The sequence below is a fragment of the Chanodichthys erythropterus genome, chromosome 14, assembly GCF_024489055.1.
Source record: "Chanodichthys erythropterus isolate Z2021 chromosome 14, ASM2448905v1, whole genome shotgun sequence".
NCBI classification, from domain to species: domain Eukaryota; kingdom Metazoa; phylum Chordata; class Actinopteri; order Cypriniformes; family Xenocyprididae; genus Chanodichthys; species Chanodichthys erythropterus.
In genome coordinates this window covers 12,654,001-12,678,830 of record NC_090234.1, presented here as the reverse complement: position 1 = coordinate 12,678,830, position 24,830 = coordinate 12,654,001, and the positions used below count along the sequence as shown (strand labels likewise).

The 24,830-nt window shown below is 33.9% G+C and overlaps 1 protein-coding gene across 1 annotated transcript in view; it reads right to left on the bottom strand.

Annotated features, from left to right (window-relative positions):
* Nucleotides 1-1,402: 1,402 nt before the first annotated feature.
* The window catches only part of LOC137035722 (anosmin-1), a 73,449-nt gene continuing 50,021 nt past the window's right edge, over nucleotides 1,403-24,830 (bottom strand). The window contains exons 7-14 of the mRNA XM_067409275.1: nucleotides 24,035-24,240; nucleotides 19,803-19,947; nucleotides 18,970-19,113; nucleotides 12,944-13,032; nucleotides 10,462-10,633; nucleotides 9,053-9,267; nucleotides 6,924-7,062; nucleotides 1,403-2,273 (exon numbers count right to left, since the gene is read on the bottom strand). Coding sequence (XP_067265376.1) covers nucleotides 2,221-2,273; nucleotides 6,924-7,062; nucleotides 9,053-9,267; nucleotides 10,462-10,633; nucleotides 12,944-13,032; nucleotides 18,970-19,113; nucleotides 19,803-19,947; nucleotides 24,035-24,240 — 1,163 coding nt within the window. The 3' untranslated portion in view covers nucleotides 1,403-2,220. The remainder of the gene's footprint in view (nucleotides 2,274-6,923; nucleotides 7,063-9,052; nucleotides 9,268-10,461; nucleotides 10,634-12,943; nucleotides 13,033-18,969; nucleotides 19,114-19,802; nucleotides 19,948-24,034; nucleotides 24,241-24,830) is intronic.

Genomic DNA, 24,830 nt, shown 5'->3' with positions numbered 1-24,830 from the left:
ATTTTGTGTGGCGATGTGCACTGTATTTTTTTTTTTTAACTTTATGCTGGTCCTGGACCAGTTTAAACCAGCTCAAACCAGCATACCAGCTTCAAAACTTACCTTACCAGCATTTGCTGGTTTTTCAGCAGGCTTCTAAAGATGCATGACGATTCTGGTCGAGCAGGTACGTCTGTTACATGCACCCAGTTTGCTTGTCCAAATGAATTGCTTACACAGTAAAATCCCCAGAGTTAAATCAACTCTGCTCAGATTACATATGGTCCCTCTCTATATAGTGTCAAAGTAACACTGAAGCAGAGTTAAAGTTAATGAGATAATTAAGTTATGATTGAGCATTAGTGATGAACACCTGCTGTTAACAAGCAGAATCACTGAAGAGAAACACAAGAACTACAAAGGACTTCCAGACACAGCCTTAGATGAAATCAACTGAAGACATTGAATCTCTCAAGATCTGATTAAACAACTCCACAAACAACATATTATCTCATTAACTTTAACACTGCTTCAGTGTTATTTTAACTCTATGTAGTGAGGGATCGTATGTTCTCTGAGCAGATTTAACTCTGGGGATTTTGCTGTGTACATTTACAAAATGAGCCTACAACTGTAGAAATAAGACTTTTTAATCAAAATAAAGGTTAATGTTTAATAAAAATGTTAATGAAATTAGAAAATATTTAAGAGATTGTTGTTTAATTTAGTTTTATATGCATGTTCTCATATTCATTTTGTTCTAATGTCACAAGTAATAATCTCAAGGTTTATGGGTTTTACCTGATTTTTTTGGTTCTTTTGTAGCATGGGTTTGGTGAAGTGTAATAAAACAAACTTACTTCTCATCACTTACTCAACAAATACTCCGAGTCGCCCCGTCTTTTCAAAGAATAGTACAACTGCGAGCGCATCAAGTATAGCAGAGGCTCGTGGTGCGGAGCCAGGTGAAAGTATAAACAAGGCTTTAGATCCCACCGTCCCTTCAGAGCATCCCCTAAGCCACGCATCCTCCGAAACACATGAACGTTCTGCAAAGCGCCATGAGGGACGGCATTAAACTACCTCATGCCTCAAAGCACACAACATTATAATAAAAATGAACGTAAACAATTTACAGAGCTCTTACTTGTACCACCTGACTGCTGAAGATTGGCATTGATAGTGTTGCCAGAGAAATGCATAAATCCAAGTCTGAGGACGTGAACAGCTCTGGGTGGTTGCCATCTCGTAATTATGGTGATGACATGGCGTGAACGCAGCATAAGCTCGTTGTTTTGGTTCAGGAGGAACTGTAAAAGACGGCTGCTGTTTGTTAGTGGTGCTCTGTGACTGACGTCTGTCTAACGCTGCATAGCCACTGACAGTGAGTGTTTCACACAGGACTACAGATGAGCTGAAGGAGTAGAGGGACTATTTTATTTACTTAAAAGTATGTACAGGTTCTGTGCATGGAAATAACGGAACATATGACTATATGTACAATTCACTTTTTTACATTGTGTCTTTACAAGAAGTTGTATTTTATAAAACACTGACTTGCTAATACATGGAAAAAAACACACACACATACTCACATACAAATGAAGCGTTTGCAATAACACACATAAATAAATATCAACATCAACATTCACTGACTGCCACAACAAATATCTCTACAGCCGAGAACATATATAGTTTACATCATTTCATCAAAAAACACGCTTAAGTAATCATTTCATTAATAAACAAAACACTCTCTGTTAATCTGTAATGGAAAATTTGCTAACATAATAATAAAAGGCTTCAAAGATGGATTTCATACCTAATCAAAGGAACAGTTTAAGCCAAAATACAAATCCAGTCATTATTTAATCACACAAACCTGTCTGCTGTTATGAGCTAGACTGCGTCTCCCAAAAGCATCATCGAAACCACCAGCACCAACGATCTACTCGACTATGCTCGACTATGAACTGGTGTTGAATTGAAAAGAGCTGAATAAAGATACGAGTTTGGGAAACAGTGACATGCATCGTCGATCTTAACTTGCTGAAATGGTTTCTGAGTGTGAATTCACACGTGAAATGGTGCTGCAGCACAAGAGTTTGGGGTGATTTCTCAATCAGTGTTTGTGCGATGAAAACCGTAGATCTTGAGGTGAGGCGTTTAGAGCGGACGCTGAATATCCACGTCTGATGAAAGCCGGATTAGCTGCACGTTGTGTCGCGTTTTCTGACCATTTCAGTGTTTCTCCACTGAAGACTTCTGATGGTGCTGCTGATGAAGTCGAGCTTCTGTGAGGAACAAAAACACATCTTCATTACACATGAAAACATCACGGCATCCTAACTGTCATGAATATAACTGCGCAATCACTTAAAGTGCCCCATTTATGCTATTTTAATCATTTTTACTGAACAAACCTAACTTAGACATCTGTCACATTATCAGACACACTTCTCATGTGAGTCTATAGGAATCCTATGTGTTTTTATAGAATATAATATAGTATAATATATATATTGTAGGGGTGTGACGAGATTTTGTGAGATTAAAATGTGATGAGATTTCTTGTCAAGGTGAAAAGCTGTCTCGTGATAATGCCATGACGAAGTGTGAGGGTGAAATTAGGATAGGATATGCTACCTAAACGTTTACATAAGTCGTTTTGTTTTTCATAGAAATAAAAACCCTTTAATTCAGTTGGATAACAGTCGCTTCAATCCCATCCAGCTCATCCAACACGAGCTGCAGTCGTATGGGAATCGCCCATTCCGAGGCGATGGGAATCAAGAGACGATTCCAAATAGAATACATTCCTCGATTCAGAGGCGATGGGAATCAAAACTTGATTCCAAAAAGAATCGATTCTGAGGCAATGGGAATCATGAGTCGATTCCAAAAATAATTGATTCCGAGGCGATGGGAATCAAGAGTCGATTCCAAAAATAATTGATTCCGAGGCGATGGGAATCAAGAGTCGATTCCAAAAATAATAAATTCTGAGGCGATGGGAATCAAGAGACGATTCCAAAAATAATTGATTCCGAGGCGATGGGAATCAAGAGTCGATTCCAAAAATAATCAATTCTGAGGCGATGGGAATCAAGAGACGATTCCAAAAAGAACTGATTCCTCGATTACGAGGCGATGGGAATCAAGAGACGATCCCAAAAAGAACTGATTCCTCGATTACGAGGTGATGGGAATCAAGAGACGATCCCAAAAAGAACTGATTCCTCGATTACGAGGCGATGGGAATCCAGAGACGATCCCAAAAAGAACTGATTCCTCGATTACGAGGCGATGGGAATCAAGAGACGATCCCAAAAAGAACTGATTCCTCGATTACGAGGCGATGGGAATCAAGAGACGATTCCAAAAACAACTGATTCCTCGATTACGAGGCGATGGGAATCAAGAGACGATTCCAAAAACAACTGATTCCTCGATTACGAGGCGATGGGAATCAAGAGACGATCCCAAAAAGAACTGATTCCTCGATTACGAGGTGATGGGAATCAAGAGACGATTCCAAAAACAACTGATTCCTCGATTACGAGGCGATGGGAATCAAGAGACGATTCCAAAAACAACTGATTCCTCGATTACGAGGCGATGGGAATCAAGAGACGATCCCAAAAACAACTGATTCCTCGATTACGAGGTGATGGGAATCAAGAGACGATTCCAAAAACAACTGATTCCTCGATTACGAGGCGATGGGAATCAAGAGACGATCCCAAAAACAACTGATTCCTCGATTACGAGGCGATGGGAATCAAGAGACGATTCCAAAAACAACTGATTCCTCGATTACGAGGCGATGGGAATCAAGAGACGATCCCAAAAAGAACTGATTCCTCGATTACGAGGTGATGGGAATCAAGAGACGATCCCAAAAACAACTGATTCCTCGATTACGAGGTGATGGGAATCAAGAGACGATCCCAAAAACAACTGATTCCTCGATTACGAGGCGATGGGAATCAAGAGACGATCCCAAAAACAACTGATTCCTCGATTACGAGGCGATGGGAATCAAGAGACGATCCCAAAAAGAACTGATTCCTCGATTACGAGGCGATGGGAATCAAGAGACGATTCCAAAAAGAACTGATTCCTCGATTACGAGGCGATGGGAATCAAGAGACGATTCCAAAAAGAACTGATTCCTCGATTACGAGGCGATGGGAATCAAGAGACGATCCCAAAAAGAACTGATTCCTCAATTACGAGGCGATGGGAATCAAGAGACGATTCCAAAAAGAACTGATTCCTCGATTACGAGGCGATAGGAATCAAGAGACGATTCCAAAAAGAACTGATTCCTCGATTACGAGGCGATAGGAATCAAGAGACGATTCCAAAAAGAACTGATTCCTCGATTACGAGGTGATGGGAATCAAGAGACGATTCCAAAAACAACTGATTCCTCGATTACGAGGTGATGGGAATCAAGAGACGATCCCAAAAAGAACTGATTCCTCGATTACGAGGCGATGGGAATCAAGAGACGATCCCAAAAAGAACTGATTCCTCGATTACGAGGCGATGGGAATCAAGAGACGATCCCAAAAAGAACTGATTCCTCGATTACGAGGCGATGGGAATCAAGAGACGATCCCAAAAAGAACTGATTCCTCGATTACGAGGCGATGGGAATCAAGAGACGATTCCAAAAAGAACTGATTCCTCGATTACGAGGCGATGGGAATCAAGAGACGATTCCAAAAACAACTGATTCCTCGATTACGAGGTGATGGGAATCAAGAGACGATTCCAAAAAGAACTGATTCCTCGATTACGAGGCGATGGGAATCAAGAGACGATCCCAAAAAGAACTGATTCCTCGATTACGAGGTGATGGGAATCAAGAGACGATCCCAAAAAGAACTGATTCCTCGATTACGAGGCGATGGGAATCAAGAGACGATCCCAAAAAGAACTGATTCCTCGATTACGAGGCGACGGGAATCAAGAGACGATCCCAAAAAGAACTGATTCCTCGATTACGAGGCGATAGGAATCAAGAGACGATTCCAAAAAGAACTGATTCCTCGATTACGAGGCGATAGGAATCAAGAGTTGATTCCAAAAAGTATTGATTCCAAGGAATAGGAATCAAGAGTCGATTCCAAAAAGAATAGATTCCGAGGCGATGGGAATCAAGAGTCGATTCCAAAAAGAATCGATTCCGAGGCATGGGAATCAAGAGTCAATTCCAAAAAGAATCGATTCCGAGGCATGGGAATCAAGAGTCGATTCCAAAAAGAATAGATTCTGAGGCATGGGAACCAAGAGTCGATTCCAAAAAGAATCGATTCCGAGGCATGGGAATCAAGAGACGATTCCAAAAAGAATTGATTCCTCGATTCCGAGGCAATGGGAATCTAAAGTCAATTCCAAAAAGAACTGATTCCGAGGCATGTGAATCAAGAGTCAATTCCAAAAATAAATGATTCCTTGATTCCGAGGCAATGGGAATGAAGAGACAATTCCAAAAAGAATTGATTCCGAGGCATGTGAATCAAGAGGTCGCTCATCCAACACGAGCTGCAGTTGTATGGGAATTGCCCATTCCAAGGCGATGGGAATCAAGAGACAATTCCAAAATGAATCAATTCCTCAATTCCGAGGCGATGGGAATCAAGAGACAATTCCAAAATGAATCAATTCTGAGGCGATAGGGATCAAGAGATGATTCCTAAAAGAATTGATTTCTCGATTCCGAGGCAACAGGAATCAAAAGTTGGTTCCAAAAAGAATCGATTCCAAGGCATGGGAATCAAGAGTTGATTCCAAAAAGAATCGATTCCAAGGCATGGGAATCAAGAGACGATTCCTAAAATAATTGATTCCTCGATTCCGAGGCGATGGGAATCAAGAGTCGATTCCAAAAAGAATTGATTCCGAGGCATGGGAATCAAGAGACGATTCCTAAAATAATTGATTCCTCGATTCCGAGGCGATGGGAATCAAGAGTCGATTCCAAAAAGAATTTATTCCAAGGCATGAGAATCAAGAGACATTCCAAAAAGAACTGGTTCTTCGATTCCGAGGCGATGGGAATCAAGAGTTGATTCCAAAAAGAATTAATTCCGAGGCATGGGAATCAAGAGACGATTCCTAAAATAATTGATTCCTCGATTCCGAGGCGATGGGAATCAAGAGTCGATTCCAAAAAGAATTGATTCCAAGGCATGAGAATCAAGACACATTCCAAAAAGAACTGGTTCCTTGATTCCGAGGCGATGGGAATCAACAGTTGATTCCAAAAAGAATTGATTCCGAGGCATGGGAATCAAGAGTCGATTGCAAAAGTTGTAATCGATTCCATCCAGGGGAATCCACTTCAGTTCAACAACGCTTCTCATTAATTCGCGTCACATTTGCTAATAATAACTGGAAGTCCAATTAATTTCTGTGAACAGGTTCTTTTGGACACTTCGTTTCAATGAACCAGTTAAAAAAAATTATTAAGTTGAAGATTCGAAGTTGAAGATTCATTCTCTCTAAACCTCTAAACCCTGTGATTGGTCTACTCTGCTCTGATTGGTCAGATGGCCCAGTGTGTTGTGATTGGCCAAGCGCTTCAAGCGTGTTTGGATATGTCCCGCCCCTTGCCAGTTTCAACACACTACTAACTAACTCAACCAGCCCCGCCCCTATATTCTGCATATGAATTATTTAAAGCTTTCCTGTAGCTTTCCTGTAGCTCAGTGGTTAGAGCATGGCACTAGTAATGCCAAGGTCATGGGTTCGATCCCAGGGATTGCACATACTCAGATAAAAATGTATAGTATAATGCAATGTAAGTCGCTTTGGATAAAAGCGTCTGCCAAATGCATAAATGTAAAAAAATGTAAATGTTAAATGAGGAATATTGTGAAGAAAACTCAAGATGGAGTTCAGAATCACTGATCTAAAGTCTAAGTTCTCACTTTGCTGAAGTGGTGGCCGGCTGGGCGTCTGAAAGATCTTCTTTGTCGCAGGTCCTTCTCCTGCCGTGGTGATCACCTGCACCTCTAACCTGTAAAACGTGGCCGGTCGGAGGCTGGACACGACCAGGAGGTTATGATTCTGAAAAACATCACAAAACACAGCAGCGTTCACAGTCAGCACTGAAACAGATGCTTCTTTTATATCACAATACAGTCGTTTTTCGTCAAAACACAGTTCAGTTTTCTCTTTCCAGATTATTCTGATCAGATGGAACGATGAGATCTATGAAGAGTTTCTCCAACACGAGGCGTCGTCCAGTGTCTTCATGTCGGGTTTGTTATGAGCTCATGGGAAGCTCTTCAGATTTACTCGTTGAGAGGATTAAACATCACAGAATCCACATCATTCATACATGAATCCAATCTGATAATGATGACGTGCCTCAACCTTCTGTCAGATAACATCTGAGGAATCATGCGGATGAAAACCGGAGTCGACTGGATGCATTTCATTCCGATTGAGTCGATTAAGCTTCAGCAGAAGGACATGAATATGAAAGGTAATGTGAGCGTGTTGTTGTTCATGTGCGTGAGGACTGTTTGTTCCTGAAGGAAAGCAGCCAGTGTCAGTGATGGAGAAGATCTGGAGGATGTTTGACAGCACTGATGATGTCAGAGCTCAAAACGACACTCCATCCATGAGAACATACTAATATACTAATACTTACCATATGAGCACTAATAACACTACTAATAACACCAATAAATCTCCATGAATTACTTCAAGATAAACTTTCCCATTAGGGTGATGTAGCTGAAAATGATATCCATATATAGATACTTTTCAGCTTTTTATTTCATATTCAAAGCTTACAAAATTAAATTTGTGTGTGTAGTATATCAAATTTAATAAATTATATTAATAATAAATATTAACATTTAATATTCAAATTATTTTAATTTTATATGCATATGTTTTTTAGCTTTTTAAAATTAAATATTAATAATAAATAACATTTAATATATTAAAAAAATATTTAACACACAACTTTTTTTCAGCTATTTAAAAATATTGTTTATACAATAAATACATTTATTAAATTATATTAAGTTGTATTAATATCAACATTTAATTTTTTTAAAATATTAAATTTACATATTAAATATAATTATTAAATTATTTTAATTATATTAACATTAAATCATATTAACTTTTAATATTCAAATTATATATATTTATATTTTCAGTTTAAATATTAAATACAATTATTCGATTATATTAATTAGTTATATTATACTATGTTAATACTGTATAATATAACTGAATATATATGCAACAACATCTGCAAAGTTACGACGCTCAAAGTTCAGTGCAAAGAGAGATATTTTCTTTTACAGAAATCGCTTTTTAAGAACTACAACAAACAAGCTTCTTCCTGAGTTTGTGACATCACAAACCCTAAAATTTACATAAACCCCGCCCCCGAGAACACACACGTCATTTTGGCTGCGTGAGATTCTCCAGCTTTGTTGTGTTGAGCTGTTAAAGCTCCGCCCTCTTCTGGAAAGTGGAGCTCATTTGCATTTAAAGGGACACACACAAAAACAGCGTGTTTTTGCTCACACCCAAATAGAGGCAAATTTGACAAGCTATAATAAATGATCTGTGGGGGATTTTGAGCTGAAACTTCACACACACATTCACTTATATTACATCTTGTGAAAGGGGCATTATAGGTCCCCTTTAACATTTAATATTAAAGTTTTACATTGCCAACAAAATTATATACAAACATACTGTGAACATTCAGTATATTACTCAAGCTTACTCCACATCTCAAACATCCTGATATGGTCTGGTTCGTAAAAGGTGGTTAAACGAACAGCCTCTGTTCCTCATGCAGCGCTCGATTTATCAGCAGGATCCTGTGGGCCGATGCCAGCGGCGCCGTTATCCACGGAAGATGATTGTGTATCATATTTTACACTCTTGGACTTTAATATGTAACCAATTTTCCATGAGAAAACGCTCTTGTTAGAGAGCATCGGCCAAGAACACGTAATGCAAGTGTAATTTATGTGCGGCCGTGAGCTTTCATGGGAGAACTGCGTGTTTTGAGACGACTTACAGGTGGCAGGATCTGAGACTGGGAAATGATGCTGTTGGGAAGGCTGTTCTGACGGCTCTCCGTGGAAACTTCCGCCCATGTGACCTGGAAACCTGTGATTGGCTGATGCGGCTGGGGACGCGACACCCTCCAGAGGAAGTTAGCCGTCACGTTGCCGTCGTGGAAGGTGAAGGCCGCTGTCAGGTTTTCAGGCTTGGCCAAAACCTTTGACGGCGCTGGAGGGTTTAAGAAAAATATCAAATATATCATGATGACAGCGGAAGGTTCAGAGTTACTCACAACACACACAAAACTGAAAAGCACTTGTGAAAACAGCAAGCTCTGTCAGGATGCAGTGGTTTTTATAAATATGTCAGGTAACAAAATTATGAATAAAGGAAGAACTAATCACTGAATGAAAGTTATTGAGAGTTTTGTTTTAGGAACTTGTGCCAGGGTTATTATAGTTCAGTAAAACCATAAAAAAGTAAACTTATTTTATTTAATTTATTTGCCAAGGCAACATTCCTCATTTTTGTTCATTTCTGTCATTAATAAAAATAACAAAACACAACAAAATTTATTAAACGTTTACTAAAATTAAAATGAAAAACAAATATAAAAACAATACAGCAATATAAAAACAAACTCACATTTTTATTTTCAAAACTCAAAAATATTAATAAAAACTATAATAGTATATCAATGATAAAACAAAAAATAAGTATAAAAAATATGTTAAATGAAATAAATATAAAGTTACTTTTTTTCTTTTTCTTTTTTTTTTTTACAAAAATTACTAAAAAAATAATTAACTAAAATGAAAATAATAAAAAATTTAATTTAAAAACTCAAAAATTCTAAATATTAATTAAACCTATAATAATATATCAATGATTAATAAATGAAATATATTTTTTTACTATTTTTTTTACTAAAATTACTAAACTAAAACTAAACTAAAATGAATATAAAAACAAAAAACAAATTTCAAAACTCAAAAATTCAAAATATTTAAAAACTATAATAGTATATCAATGATAAAATAAAAATTAAATAAATAAAAATAAATGTTAAATTAAATAAAATAAAATATTTTAAATAATTAAAAAATAGTAAATTACTAAAAAAATTATAAACTTGAACTGAAATGAAAATGAAAACAGAAAATAAAAAAACATTCAAAATATTAATAAAAAATTAAACAGTATCAGTGATCCTAAAATTTCAGTAAATAAGTAAATTAGATATGCACTAGAAAAACTGCATAATACTGTTGCTGCCAAATAAACCTGAGCTTTTATCCCACTGTAATCACTCATTGTCATATTTCAAGCTGAATGTATGAACCATATGATGATCCATCCTGAAAACAAACACTTCCAAATTAGAGATCCAAAACCTCATGAAATCCCATCGGTCCTGCTCACCTGTGTCCCCGGGACAGGCGATGGGCTTGGCGCTCTTGCTCCTGAGAGTCGCGCAGGACGGCGTCAGGAAGCTTGTGCTCTCGTCTTTAGAGCGTCTTTTGGCGTTGAGGGTGTGAACAGTGACCCTGTACTTACAGGAGAAGAGCAGGCTGGGAAGATTGATGTAGTTCTCCTGCAAAAGAGAAGCACATTTATCAGTGACAATCCTACACCGGTCAGGTGACTTGAGTATTTTATGAAGAAAACTGCTGTTAGTCCATGCAAAAGTCTCTGTGACTGGCTGGATGCTTTTGACTTGGGCAATTAGCAATTCATGCAACATTCATGCATTTGGTAGATGCTTTTATCCAAAGTGACTTACATTGCCTTCAAGATATATTTGCATTCCCTCCCTGGGAATCAAACCCATGACCCATTGCTAATGCCATGCTCGGTTTGAGCTACAAAACACCCTAGCAACGCCCTAAAAACACATTTAGAACACCCTAGCAACCACACAGAAACAACCACTTGGAACATTCTAGCAACTACATAGCAATGCCTGCATAGTAACGCCCTGGCAACCACCCAGAACACCTTAGAAACTAAATAGCAACACACCAGCAACAACCTAGAACACTACAGCAACCCCATAGCAACATCATGACAATCAGCTAGAACACCTTAGAAACTGCATAGCAACACTCTAGCAACCACCTAGAACACCTTTGCAAACTCACAGGATTGTTATGACAATCACCTAGAATACCATAGAGACTGAGTGCATTGCAACACCGTAATGTCCAGACAAGCACTCAGAACACATTACAAACTGCATAGCAACACCCTAGCAACTACCTAGAACACCTTAGTACCTAACTGCATAGAACACCTAAGCGACCACCTAGAACACCTTAGCAACCAGACAACAATGTCATGACGACCACCCAGAACACCTTAGAAACTGCAAAGCAACAGCCTAGCAATCACCTAAAACAACTCAGCAACCCCATAGGACAGTCCTGGCGACCACCTAGAACACCTTACAACCTAACTGCATAGCAACACCTAGCAACCACCTTGAACTCTATAGCAATACTATAGCAATGTCCAGGCAATCACCAAGAACACCTTAGCAGCCAGCTACAACCCCAGATCAATGTCTTGGAAACCAGCCAGAATACCTTAGAAACTTCATAGCAACACCCTAGCAACCACCTAGAACTTCGCAGCAACCCCAGAGCAATGTCATGACAACCACCTAGAACGACCTACTACAGAAATGGCAGAGCAACACCTTAATGTCCTGGCAACCGCCTAGAACAAATTAGAAACTGTATAGCAACACCTTGGCAACCACCCAGAACACCTTAGAAACTGCACAGCAACACCCTAGCAACCACCTAATACACTGCAGCAACCCCATAGGACAGTCCTGGTGACTATCTAGAACACCTTAGAACCCATCTGCACGGGAACATTGTGGCAACCACCTAGAACACCTTAGCAACCCCACAGCAATGTCATGACAACCACCCAGAACACATTAGAAACTGTATAGCAACACCATAGCAACCAACCTGAACATCTTAGAAACTGCATAGAAAACACCCTAGCAACCAACTAGAACACCTCAGCAATCCCATAGGACAGTCCTGCATAGCAACACCTTAGCAACCACCTAGAACTCCTTAGCAACCCCAGAGCAATGTCATGACAACCACCTAGGACCACCTACTACAGAAACAACATAGTAACACCTTAATGACCTGGCAACCACCCAGAACAAATTAGAAACTGTATAGCAACACCTTAGAAACAACACCCTAGCAACCAACTAGAAAACCTCAGCAATCCCACAGGACAGTCCTGGTGGCCACCCAATAGACCTTAGAACCTAACTGCATAGCAACACCTTAGCGACCTTAGTAACCTCATAGCAACATCCTTGGCAACTACCCAGAAAGCTCCCGCTTTGTAGTGACACATTTTCACCTAGCAAGCGTAACACTGTAGCAACATCTGCACGAACAAACAACAATCACATTTTCTTTTTAAAACGCTTTTAAACTGCCGGATTCCAGGCCATCTACTGAAGCGAGAGCACATTTCCTAGCAAAGCAGCGAGACGCAGTCAAGAATGCAGCGATCTGTCGGAGTCGAGCTGAAACAGGCCTCGGGCCGCAGGTTAAGGCTCCGGTGGGGCCGGAGGGGGGTTTGATGGATTCAATCCTACTTCCTGGAAATGTCATTTTAATACATGTGTTTTATTAGGCACTGGACCACATTTTGACCACATCATCTGAAACAACACTCGCTAATTTGCTTCCAATAATGAAGAGAAATGAGTCTCTGGTCCCGTAAGAGGCTGCGTTTATGGAGAGCAGGAGGCTTGTTCAGAAACTCTTGGCTGACGCTGTTGTGGATCATAAACACACATGAACACAATGGAGAGTCAGTGTTTCGTGCAGGAGAGAGGGAGATCACACACACACACACACACCTGAGTCACGGATTTCTCCAGCGATCTGGTTTGATTGTAGCTGCAGTATTCAGGAATCCACTGAACATGATACCGGTTCACCAGAGCGTCTGGAGATACACACCAACATGAGTTACAGATCTCACACACACACACACACACAAGACTCACAAACACACACTCACAAACTCACACAACACACACACACACAAACACATGCGCACACACAACACTCACAAACTCACACACACACACAACATTCACAAACACACACTCACAAGACTCACAAACACACACTCACAAACTCACACAACACTCACTCACACACACACACACACACACACACACACACACACACAACACTCACACACACACACACACACACACACACACACACAAGACTCACAAACTCACACAACACTCACACACATACGCAAGACTCACAAACACACAAACACACACTCACATACAAACACACTCACACACACACTCACAACACTCACAAACTTACACACACTCACATACACGCGCACACAAGACTCACAAACACACACTCACAAACTCACACAACACTCACACACACACACACACACACACAAGACTCACAAAATTACACACACTCACAAACACACACTCGCAAAGTCACTCTCACACACAAACACACTCACACACAAACACACACTCACTCACAAACTCACACAACACTCACAAACTCACAAACACACTCACACACACACTCACTCACAAACTCACACACAAACAAACTCACTCTCTCTCTCTCACACACACACACACACACACACACACAACACTCACAAACACACAAACACACTCACACACACACTCACACACAAACACACACTCACTCACAAACACACACTCACTCACAAACTCACACACAAACAAACTCACTCTCTCTCTCACACACACACACACACACACACACACAACACTCACAAACTCACACACAAACAAACTCACTCTCTCTCTCACACACACACACACACACACAACACTCACAAACTCACACAACACTCACAAACTCACACACAAACAAACTCACTCTCTCTCTCACACACACACACACACACACACACAACACTCACAAACACACAAACACACTCACACACACACTCACTCACAAACTCACACACAAACAAACTCACTCTCTCTCTCTCACACACACACACACACACACACACACAACACTCACAAACACACAAACACACTCACACACACACTCACTCACAAACACACACTCACAAACTCACACACAAACAAACTCACTCTCTCTCTCACACACACACACACACACACAACACTCACAAACTCACACAACACTCACAAACTCACACACAAACAAACTCACTCTCTCTCTCACACACACACACACACACACACACACACACACACACAACACTCACAAACACACAAACACACTCACACACACACTCACTCACAAACTCACACACAAACAAACTCACTCTCTCTCTCACACACACACACACACACACACACACAACACTCACAAACTCACACAACACTCATAAACACACACACACACACACACACACACACTCACTCACAAACTCACACACAAACAAACTCACACACAAACAAACTCACTCTCTCTCTCACACACACACACACACACACACACACACACACTCTACTGATGCTCTAATGAGAGTGTGTGTTTCTCTCAGTCAGTGGAATATCTACAGCGGAGCATCAGAATAAAGTGAAACACGTTCAATAAATGAATAAATGACACATGGAGACTTCAGTGACACTTCTGAGACGAACGAGTCACGTGACTAATACAACGCCAGGGATCAGAAACCAGCGGTCAGAACAGAGCTGACCAGCACGAGACTGAGCCGAGCACAGCGATCGCTCATCCCGAGAGCGGCGATGATCGGCTCCTCCAGCAGAGGCTAATCAGCAGTGTTTACGCAACGCTCCCGTTTATTATTCATCAAGCTGCGCCGTTTGGACGTGAAATGATACATTTCAGATTAATAATTGAGTTACGCTCAGCCTCTGCAGAGGGACTCGACTGCGGTCGGAGATAAAAGACCCTTTGAAGGAGCCGACGGAACATTTCTGGAAGCAGAAAAAAGGAACCGCAGCTGGAGAAGGAGGAAAAAACACTGAGCAGAATAAACAAGTGCTACGTAACCTGAAACCTGAAAACACTCCTTCACACGCCGCCGACAACGCTTGGACCGTCTACCCGTCTACGGTATCCCACAATCCTGTGCATGTGGATCGGTGGTTGGTTGAAAAGTAAAAATGGGATGCGGTACATCTAGTATCGTTCAATTATTCTACATTTTGTAGTTTTTTGCTATAAAAAAAGTTTAAGATATTTTTTCATCCTGCATCTTGATGTTTTATCAACTAGTCATTTTTTTAAATTGGACTAAATTAAAAATAAAATAAATAAATAATAATAAATTCCAAATTTTGTCATTTTTTGCTATAAAAAGTATAAAAATATTCTCACTGTTTTATAATTAGTAATTTTTCTAAATATTGACTAAATTAAAAATAAAAAAAATAAATAATATTAAATTAATTATATTATAAAATTTTGTATTATTTTGCTATATTTTTTTAATCCTGCATCTCACTATTTTATCAGCTGGACGTTTAAATTAAAAATTAAATAATAATAAATTAAATAATTATATTTTCTAGTTTGTGCTATAAAAGATATTTATCAACAAGTCATTTTTTCTAAATTTGACTAAATAAATTAATGTCTAGATAAATGATAAATTAATTTATTCTAAATTTTGCAGGTTTTTTGCTATAAAAAGTTTAAGATATTTTTCATCCATACTGTTTTATCAATTTGTCATTTTAAAAAAAAATACTAAATTAAAAAATTGAATAAAGAATAAATGAAATTATTTTAAATTTCATAGTATTTTTTAATTGACTAAATTAAAAATTAAATAATAAATAAATTAAATTATTTTACATTTTCTAGTTTGTGCTATAAAAGTTGGAGATATTTTTTCTCATTGTTTTATCAACCAGTATTTTTTTTATAAATTTGAATAAAAATTTACCTAATAATTAGATAAATAATAATTTAAATTATTATAGATTTTGCAGTTTTTTGTTATAAAAATTTAAAATTAAATAATAATAAATACATTTTATACATTACCGTTTTATCTACTAGTTATTTTTCTAAATTAGACTAAAGTAAAACTTTATTAATTATATGAATCTAAGTTTTGTAGTATTTTGCTATATTTTTTGTAACTAAAAAATTTAACTAATAAATTATAAATTAATTTATTCTAAATTTTGCTATAAAAAGTTTAAGATATTTTTCATCCATGCTGTTTTATCAATTTGTCATTTAAAAAAAAAAATACTAAATTAAAAAATTGAATAAAAAAATAAATGAAATTATTCTAAGTTTTGTAGTTTTATTTAAAAAATTGACTAAATTGAAATTTAAATAATAAATTAATTAAATTATTTTACATTTTCTAGTTTGTGCTATAAAAGTTGAAGATATTTGTTTTATCAGCAAGTCAATTTTTTTTTTTATAAATTTGAATAAAAATGTGACTAATAATTAAATAAAATAATAAATTAAATTATTCTAAATTTTGCAGTTTTTTGCTATAAAAATTTCAAGACATTTTTTCATCCTGCATCTCACTGTTTTATCAATTAGTAATAAAAAATGGACTAAATAAAAAATAAATAAATAAATAAATGAAATTATTCTAAATTTTGTAGTTTTGCTGTAAAAAGTTTAAGATATCCTGCATCTCACTGTTTTATCAATTAGTCTTTATTTAAATTGAATAAATTAAAAATTAAATAATAAATAAATAATAATAAAAAATAAGATATTTTGCTAACTGAAATTAGACTAAATTAGACTAAATAAAAAAAACATATATATATTTTTGGGCTATAAAATGTTCTTGTAATCTTGCTGTTTTATCAATTTCTAAATTAGACAATTAAATTAAAATTAAGATTAATAATAAACAAATAATAAATTAAATTGCTATGAAATATTCAGCCCTATCAAGCAGTTATTTGAATAGACTAAATGAATATATTTACATTTCTAGTTCCAAGTTAATTTGTCATCTCACAGTTTTATCACCTTCAGTTGTTTAGAAAAGCTCCAGCTAACTGAATCATGTGATTTTAGGATGAACAGTTCTTCAGAAGCTGAAGTGAAGTTAGTTCAGGTTGACCTGACGCTTTGAGGCTGGCAGAATAAAAACGCTGAGCCACAGAACGAGTCAGCAGAAACTCGGCAGAAGCGGAGTCTCATTAACACGAGTCTGTCGTCCTCCGGTTCAGCGCCGCAGCTCGAGGAAGTGCCAAAGCGGGTCGCGATCCGTCGGGCTGCGCTAGCGGCTCCGGACCAGAAGGAATTTCCTTCATTAGCGTGGAGCGGAGGGACTCGTTCCTGAACTCCAGCCCGGCTCGGGCGATGACATATATTAGTAACGTAACACAGACCACCTAATAGAGCCTGACAGGAGCGCAGGGCTTCAATATTCCCTCTGACCCGCCGGCTTCGGGATTTCAGCACCGCAGCGGGAATTAAACTCGGCTCACACCAACATGAAATACACTCATTTACATTCCTAAACCCTTCTTATTTGCATATTTGCAGTGTCACTGATTGGATTAAGGGAGCATATGTAGGGCTCTATGAAATCCGGTTTATTTTTTCCCAAATTCCGTTTTTTCCATTTAAATTTTTCTGGATTCCGTTTTTTTCCATTTTTTTTTTTTTTTTTGGACTCCATTTTAATGGTTAAATTAAATTTTAGTAATCAAAAACTTGTCTAATTAATTGAAATAATGAATCTTGTCCAATTTACCAACAATCTATTAAAAGTTTAACAAAAAAAATATATATATTTTGTTTTTTAGGGCCCTATGATTTTTATTCTTTCCCCTCAACTTTTATTTTTACCAAATTCTGTTTTCTGGATTCCATTATAATGGTTTAATTCCATTTTAATAATCAAAAAGCATGTCTAATTAATTTAATTCTTAAAAACAACAATATTTCTTAATTAAAAAGATATATATTTTATGAAATGTTTTTTTTTTTTCAGAAATTCTGTTGTGTATTTAAATTTTTTTAATTAAATAATAATAAATTAAATTATGTTATATTTTCTAGTTTGTGCTATAAAAGATATTTTATCAACAAGTCATTTTTTCTAAATTTGACAAAAAAAGTAATAAATGATGAATTAATTTATTCTAAATTTTGTAGTTTTTTTGCTACAAAAAGTTTAAGATATTTTTCATCCATGCTGTTTTATCAATTTGTCATTAAAAAAAAGTACTAAATAAATTTTTTTTATAAATTATTCTAAATTTTGTAGTAGGCTATTTTTGAATTGACTAAATTAAAAATTAAATAATAAGTAAATTATATTATTATTTTCTAGTTTGTGCTATAAAAGTTGGATATATTTTTTCTGACTGTTTTATCAACTAAAAATTTACCTAATAATTAAATAAATAATAAATTAAATTATTATAAATTTTGCTATAAAAATGTCAAGATATTTTTTTTTTCATCCTGCATCCTGCTCTTTTCACAATTAGTTATAAAAAATTTTTATAACGCATATCATACCATTTAATTTATCTTTTAATCATGAAATTAAACTTTTTTTTGTCGAACAATGTTGCACAACAGAGCTTTACTGTTAAAATTAAAACTGAGATTATTGTTTAAAAATATATTTTAATAATTTATTATTAAATTAATGTATCTAAATTCTACTGTTCAACAGTAATATGTTTCTGTCAAGTTAAATCGAACTTTTATTTTGGCGGGTTGCCGAGAGCTTTGAGTCTCTGTGTTTATGACGGTAGTTTTCTCAAACCAAGCAGTTAAATGCTGATGAAGTGACTTTCAGAGCGGCTCTGGAGATGAATTTGTGCGTTCATATAGTGAGGCGACAACTGAACTCTCGCTGCTGCAGACACAGATGTTCAGTGTGTGTGTGTGTGTGTGTGTGTCGTACCTGCTCTCTTCTTCCAGTAGATGCGCACCTGCAGTTGTCCGTCCTGGTAATACGGTGTGCCGACTTCCAGAGCGCTCGAGGGTCTTTTGACCGACACTGATCCCAGAGCAGGAGCCGCCACTTTCCTGGCCTTAGAAACGGCCTCTGAATCAACATTAAACACATCAGATCTCACTGTGGAGCCACACTTTACTCAGTCAAGTCACCTTCATTTATATAGCGCTTTTTACAATGCAGATTGTGTCAAAGCAGCTTTACAGTGAGAACTGGTACATTATTCTGGCTGCACAGCAGCTCTTCAAGAATAGTGTCAATGCAGATCAAAGCACTGCTGAATAAATGTCAAAATATCAAATAAAACATGTTCTCATTCACACAACACATGGAGTATTTCCAGAAACATTCATTAAATGCTTTCAATTAAAAGTTTATTAGTATATATATAATTTTAAATTATGATTCAAATTATTAAATAATTAATAATTTAAATATTTAAAATAAATGTATAAAAAATAAAATGAAAACATGTTTAATTTTTTTTCATATTTATTTTTTAGGATTTATATAAATAAAATAATTAAAAAAATAAAATGATTAAAAATAAAATATTTCATATTAATTTTTTAGGATTTATATAAACAAAATGATTAAAAATAAAATGATTAATAATTAATTAAATAAATAAAATAAAAAAATAAATAAAAAAGTAAGAATAAATAAAAAATAATTTTAAATATATAAATTAAATAATAAATAAAAAAGTTAAATAATTAAAATATGTTAAAAGAATGTATTGCATAAGAAAATGAAAATGTAGGTCGGCTCTGTCGTACTCGTCTGGTTGTTCTGTTGCGTGTCGAGGCGGATCGAGGCTTTGGCGCTCTTCAGCCGCACCTGACCCCAGTATGTGACGGCCTGAACCTCCACGGTGTAGCTGCAGTTGGGCTGAAGACCCTCCAGAACGACAGAGCTCTGGGCCTGAAACACATCGATTAACATCAGTTATGAACTCCACAGATCTGTGATCAGCCTTCAGTTCTGCTTCAACACTTCATTTCCATGAACATTATGAATTTACTTGTTATATATTAATATAGGCTACACTATATCTTACATGTAATATATAGTATATTCTGAAATACTTAATACATATTTGACATTTAATATTACACTTATATCTGACATATATTTAATATATCACATATTTGACAAACAATGTATATGACTGTTAATACATAATATAAATATTTCATATATGATATATATCTGACATTTAATTTAGAATACATTGAACAATTCAATTCATCTGATATACATTTAATATATAAAATATATGGCATATTTAATATATATCTGACATATATTTAATATATATTTAACATAAATATATTAAAATATATAAATATAAATATCTAAAATATATTTTTTAAAATACATTTAATATATAATATATTTGACATATTTAATATATAACACATCTGACATATATTTAAAATATAATATTTTTGACATTCATTTAATATATATATATATATATATATATATATATATATATATATATATATATATATATATATATATATATTTTTTTTTAATATATATATATATATATATATACATATTTAATATATAAAACATATGACATTTAATATATAACATATCATATATATATATATATATATATATATATATATATATATATATATATATATATATATATATATATGACATTATAATATATCTGACATTTAATGTATACTATATTTAACTATATATTTAACTATATTTAACAATTCAATTTATCTGATATACATTTAATATATACAATATTTGACATATTAAATATATAATACATATGACATTTACTATATAATATTTCTGATATACATTTAATATATAAAATATTTGACATGTTTATTATATATAATCTCTAACATATATTTGATAATTTAACATATTAATATATAATTTATTTGACAAACATTTAATATATATAGAATATATTAACATATCTAACATATATTCAACATATATTTGATACATATTTAATATCTAAAATATATGACTAATATATAACATATCTGACAAATATATAATATATATTTGACATTTATAATATATCTGACATAATGTATACAGTATTTAACAATTTAATTTACCTGATATACATTTAATATATAATATATTTGACATATTTAATATATAACACATCTGACATTTAATATATAATGTTTATGATTTACATTTAATATATGAAATGTTTGACATTTAACATATAACATCATATATCAATATTATATATCATAACATATATTTGATGTATAATATTTTGATATGTATTAAATATATTTCATACATAATATATTTGAGATTTAGCAGGTGATCTGTTAAATATATAACGAATTATATAACAACTAAAATTCATATCAGTAAATTTACAAATCTGATTTATCCATATCTAATCTGATTTATCCATATCTAATCTAGACATGCATAAATGTGTTTTTTTTTTTTTGTTAACTTTATTGTGTTTGTGGCTTTTGGTTAAATGACGAAACACCTCAGTGAATAACCTGACAGCCGAGTATTTGGTGTTTGTGACATGAAGCACGTTCAGTGACCCCTGAATGATCTCCAAACCCGTCTGTCCAGGGCAGGTCGTCTATGAGGAACACATGTGAGTTTCCACTCCATTCCTCTATCAGCGTGTGCTTGATTGGATTTAGTTATTGACGGTTAGTTTGGGCATTCCTGCACCAGCGGGTCACTACCCGAACCCTGAGGTGCTGAAGCAGAACCAGCGGTCTGCGTGTCAACAGACAGATCGTGTGTCTGAGATTATGAACACATTCTCCGGAGGGATTGTTTGGAGACAGCGGGAGCTCCAGTGGCAGGAGTCACTGTCAGCAGATCAACCGCATCAGGTCAGATCTACAGCCTCCAGCAGCGTCTCAAGCCCTTTTCCTTCTGCTTTATCAGAACAATACGAGACTGACTGAACTGTGTGGCACTAGATATATGATCAGAGAAAAACTGTGGAAAACTCTAAGTGGATCAGCAATGGAAATAAACGGGAAACAAAAATATAGAGACATTTTTTGGGTTACAATTTACAAATCATCCACAATGATGCAGTCTGTGATAATTTCTGAATATATATCCAAATGCAAAACCAAATAAAAGCAAGTAATTCTGTCTGAAAATACTCTTTAAAAAAAATAAAAAAATAAAAAAAATAAAATAACAAATATATATAGATATTTTATATATATATATATATTTATATATATATATTTATATATATATATATATATATTTTTTTTTATATATATATATATATATATATATATATTTTTATATATATATATATATATATATATATATATATGTATGTATATATATATTATAATAATAATTTATTATATTATTTTATACCATATATTAATATATATATATATATATATATATATATATATATATATATATATATATATATATAATAATAATTTATTATATTATTTTATACCATATATTAATATATAATTATAATTAATTAACATATTTAATATATATATATATATATATATATATATATATATATATATATATATGATATATACATTTTATATTTAATATATAACATCTGACCAATAAATACATAAATAAATAAATAAATAAATAAATAAATAAATAAATTTATTTATAATAGTTTTTATATTATATTTTTAATTATATATATTTATTATAATAGTATAATAGTATAATAATTTATTATATTATTTTATACCATATATTCATATGTAATTATAATTATCATATTTAATATATATCTGATATATACATTTTATATTTAATATATAACATCTGACATATTTCATAATATATTTACATACTACATTTTATACATAACACATCACTCACGTACATTATATATAACATATCTGACATATATTTAATATATAATATATTTGAAATTTGTATGTAATGTTTTAAGTAATTATGAAATATACCATATATAATAATCTCCAATATATATCCAAATGCAAAACTAAATAAAAGCAAGTAATTATGTCTGAAAATACTCTTAAAAAATAACATAAATTATATATATATATATATATATATATATATATATATATATATATATATACACACACACACACACACACACACACACACACACACACACACACACACACACATATATATAATTTAATTTTATTAACATACTATATTATGTTATTAGATATAATAATAATAATAATAATAATAATAATAATAATAATAATAATAATAATAATAATAATAATATAATTATTATTATAATATTACTATACTATATTATATATATATTATACCATACATATATGAAGGACCAAATTAAATTATTAAATAAATGTTGAAATATTTAAATAAATTATTAAATACACAATTGTTAATCAAATATAAAATATACATGCAAAATACAAAATACAGCCTGTTAAAGAATAAATATTATTGAAATAAAATAAATAGTTGAGTAATTATTACTGAAATTAAATACAGCACATTTAATACAAACAAACAAATAAATAAATAAATAAGATCATTTAAATAAGATGACAGATGATCTGAATGGAAATCCAAATAAAAGTAATTTGGGCAGAATATATATATATATATATTGTTAAAGTTATCTGTGTTTGTTTCTGTTTTTTTCTGGGAGTTTCTTTGCTCTGATTTGTGATGATCAGTCACACCTGTTTCTTGTTCGCTTGACTGCTTTGAGTTTGTATTTAAGTGTTCAGTTCAGTTCTTCGTCTGTTCTGTTTGTGTTTATATTATATCTGTTGTAATATATCTATATATATATATATATATATATATATATCTAATATATCTATTATTATAGCTTGAAGTAGCTCTTCGACTGGGTGTAATCGTACGATTCTGCAGAAGAACTCAAATTTCCCTACAGATCAACTAATCCATAATAAAAGGCTTGTGTGTGTGTTTAACAAATGAGAGATTTCAGAGTTTACACAGGGAAAGCCTCGAGGCGGCGAGGGAAGAAAGCATCAATTACCCCGTCGGTGGTCTTTCTCCTCTTTCTCCTGGAAGGCACCAGTGATTTTCCCGGGACACTCCAGATCCAGAAGACTTTGAAGTGGTGGACGGGGACATCGGACTCCGCCGGAAGGGTCCAGTTGAGATGGACCGTCAGCAGACCGTCCTGACCCACCGTGATGTTTGTGGCTCTCAGTGCAGACGGGGTTGGAGGAGGAGACGGGTCTGAACAACGGTTTGATTTGTCATATAAAAATGTACAGAAGAAATAAAACATTAGGTTTTGACGAGTAAATGTGAACAAACACCTGACAGTGAAAACGACTGATCAAACCAACTTTTTGTCTTATATTTACAGATCTCACATCTGTCAATGTTGAGCGAACAGTATTATTTTAGCATTATTTATATATTATTCATATTTTGAAGCTTGTTAATATTTTTTCTTTTATTTTCGCATTTTTCATATATTTTTTATAATTTCATTAATTGTGTTATGTGCTTTTTTATTTGTTTATTTAAAAAATTCTATTTTGCTTCCATTTATTTTTATTTCAGTTTTTAGACTTATATATATTTCAGCTTTCAGGGTTTTGTTTTTTTTTAATTAATAATATATTTTTGTCTTTGTGATAATGGAACTATTTGGCTTTAATTTAATATTTAATAAAGTTTAAGCTTTTAATATAAGATTTATATTTATATTTTATTTCAGCTTTAATTAAATTAATAAAAATAATTACATAATAAATTAAATAATAATAATTATAATTAAATAATAATAATAATAATAATTCATTCTAGTATTAGTTAAC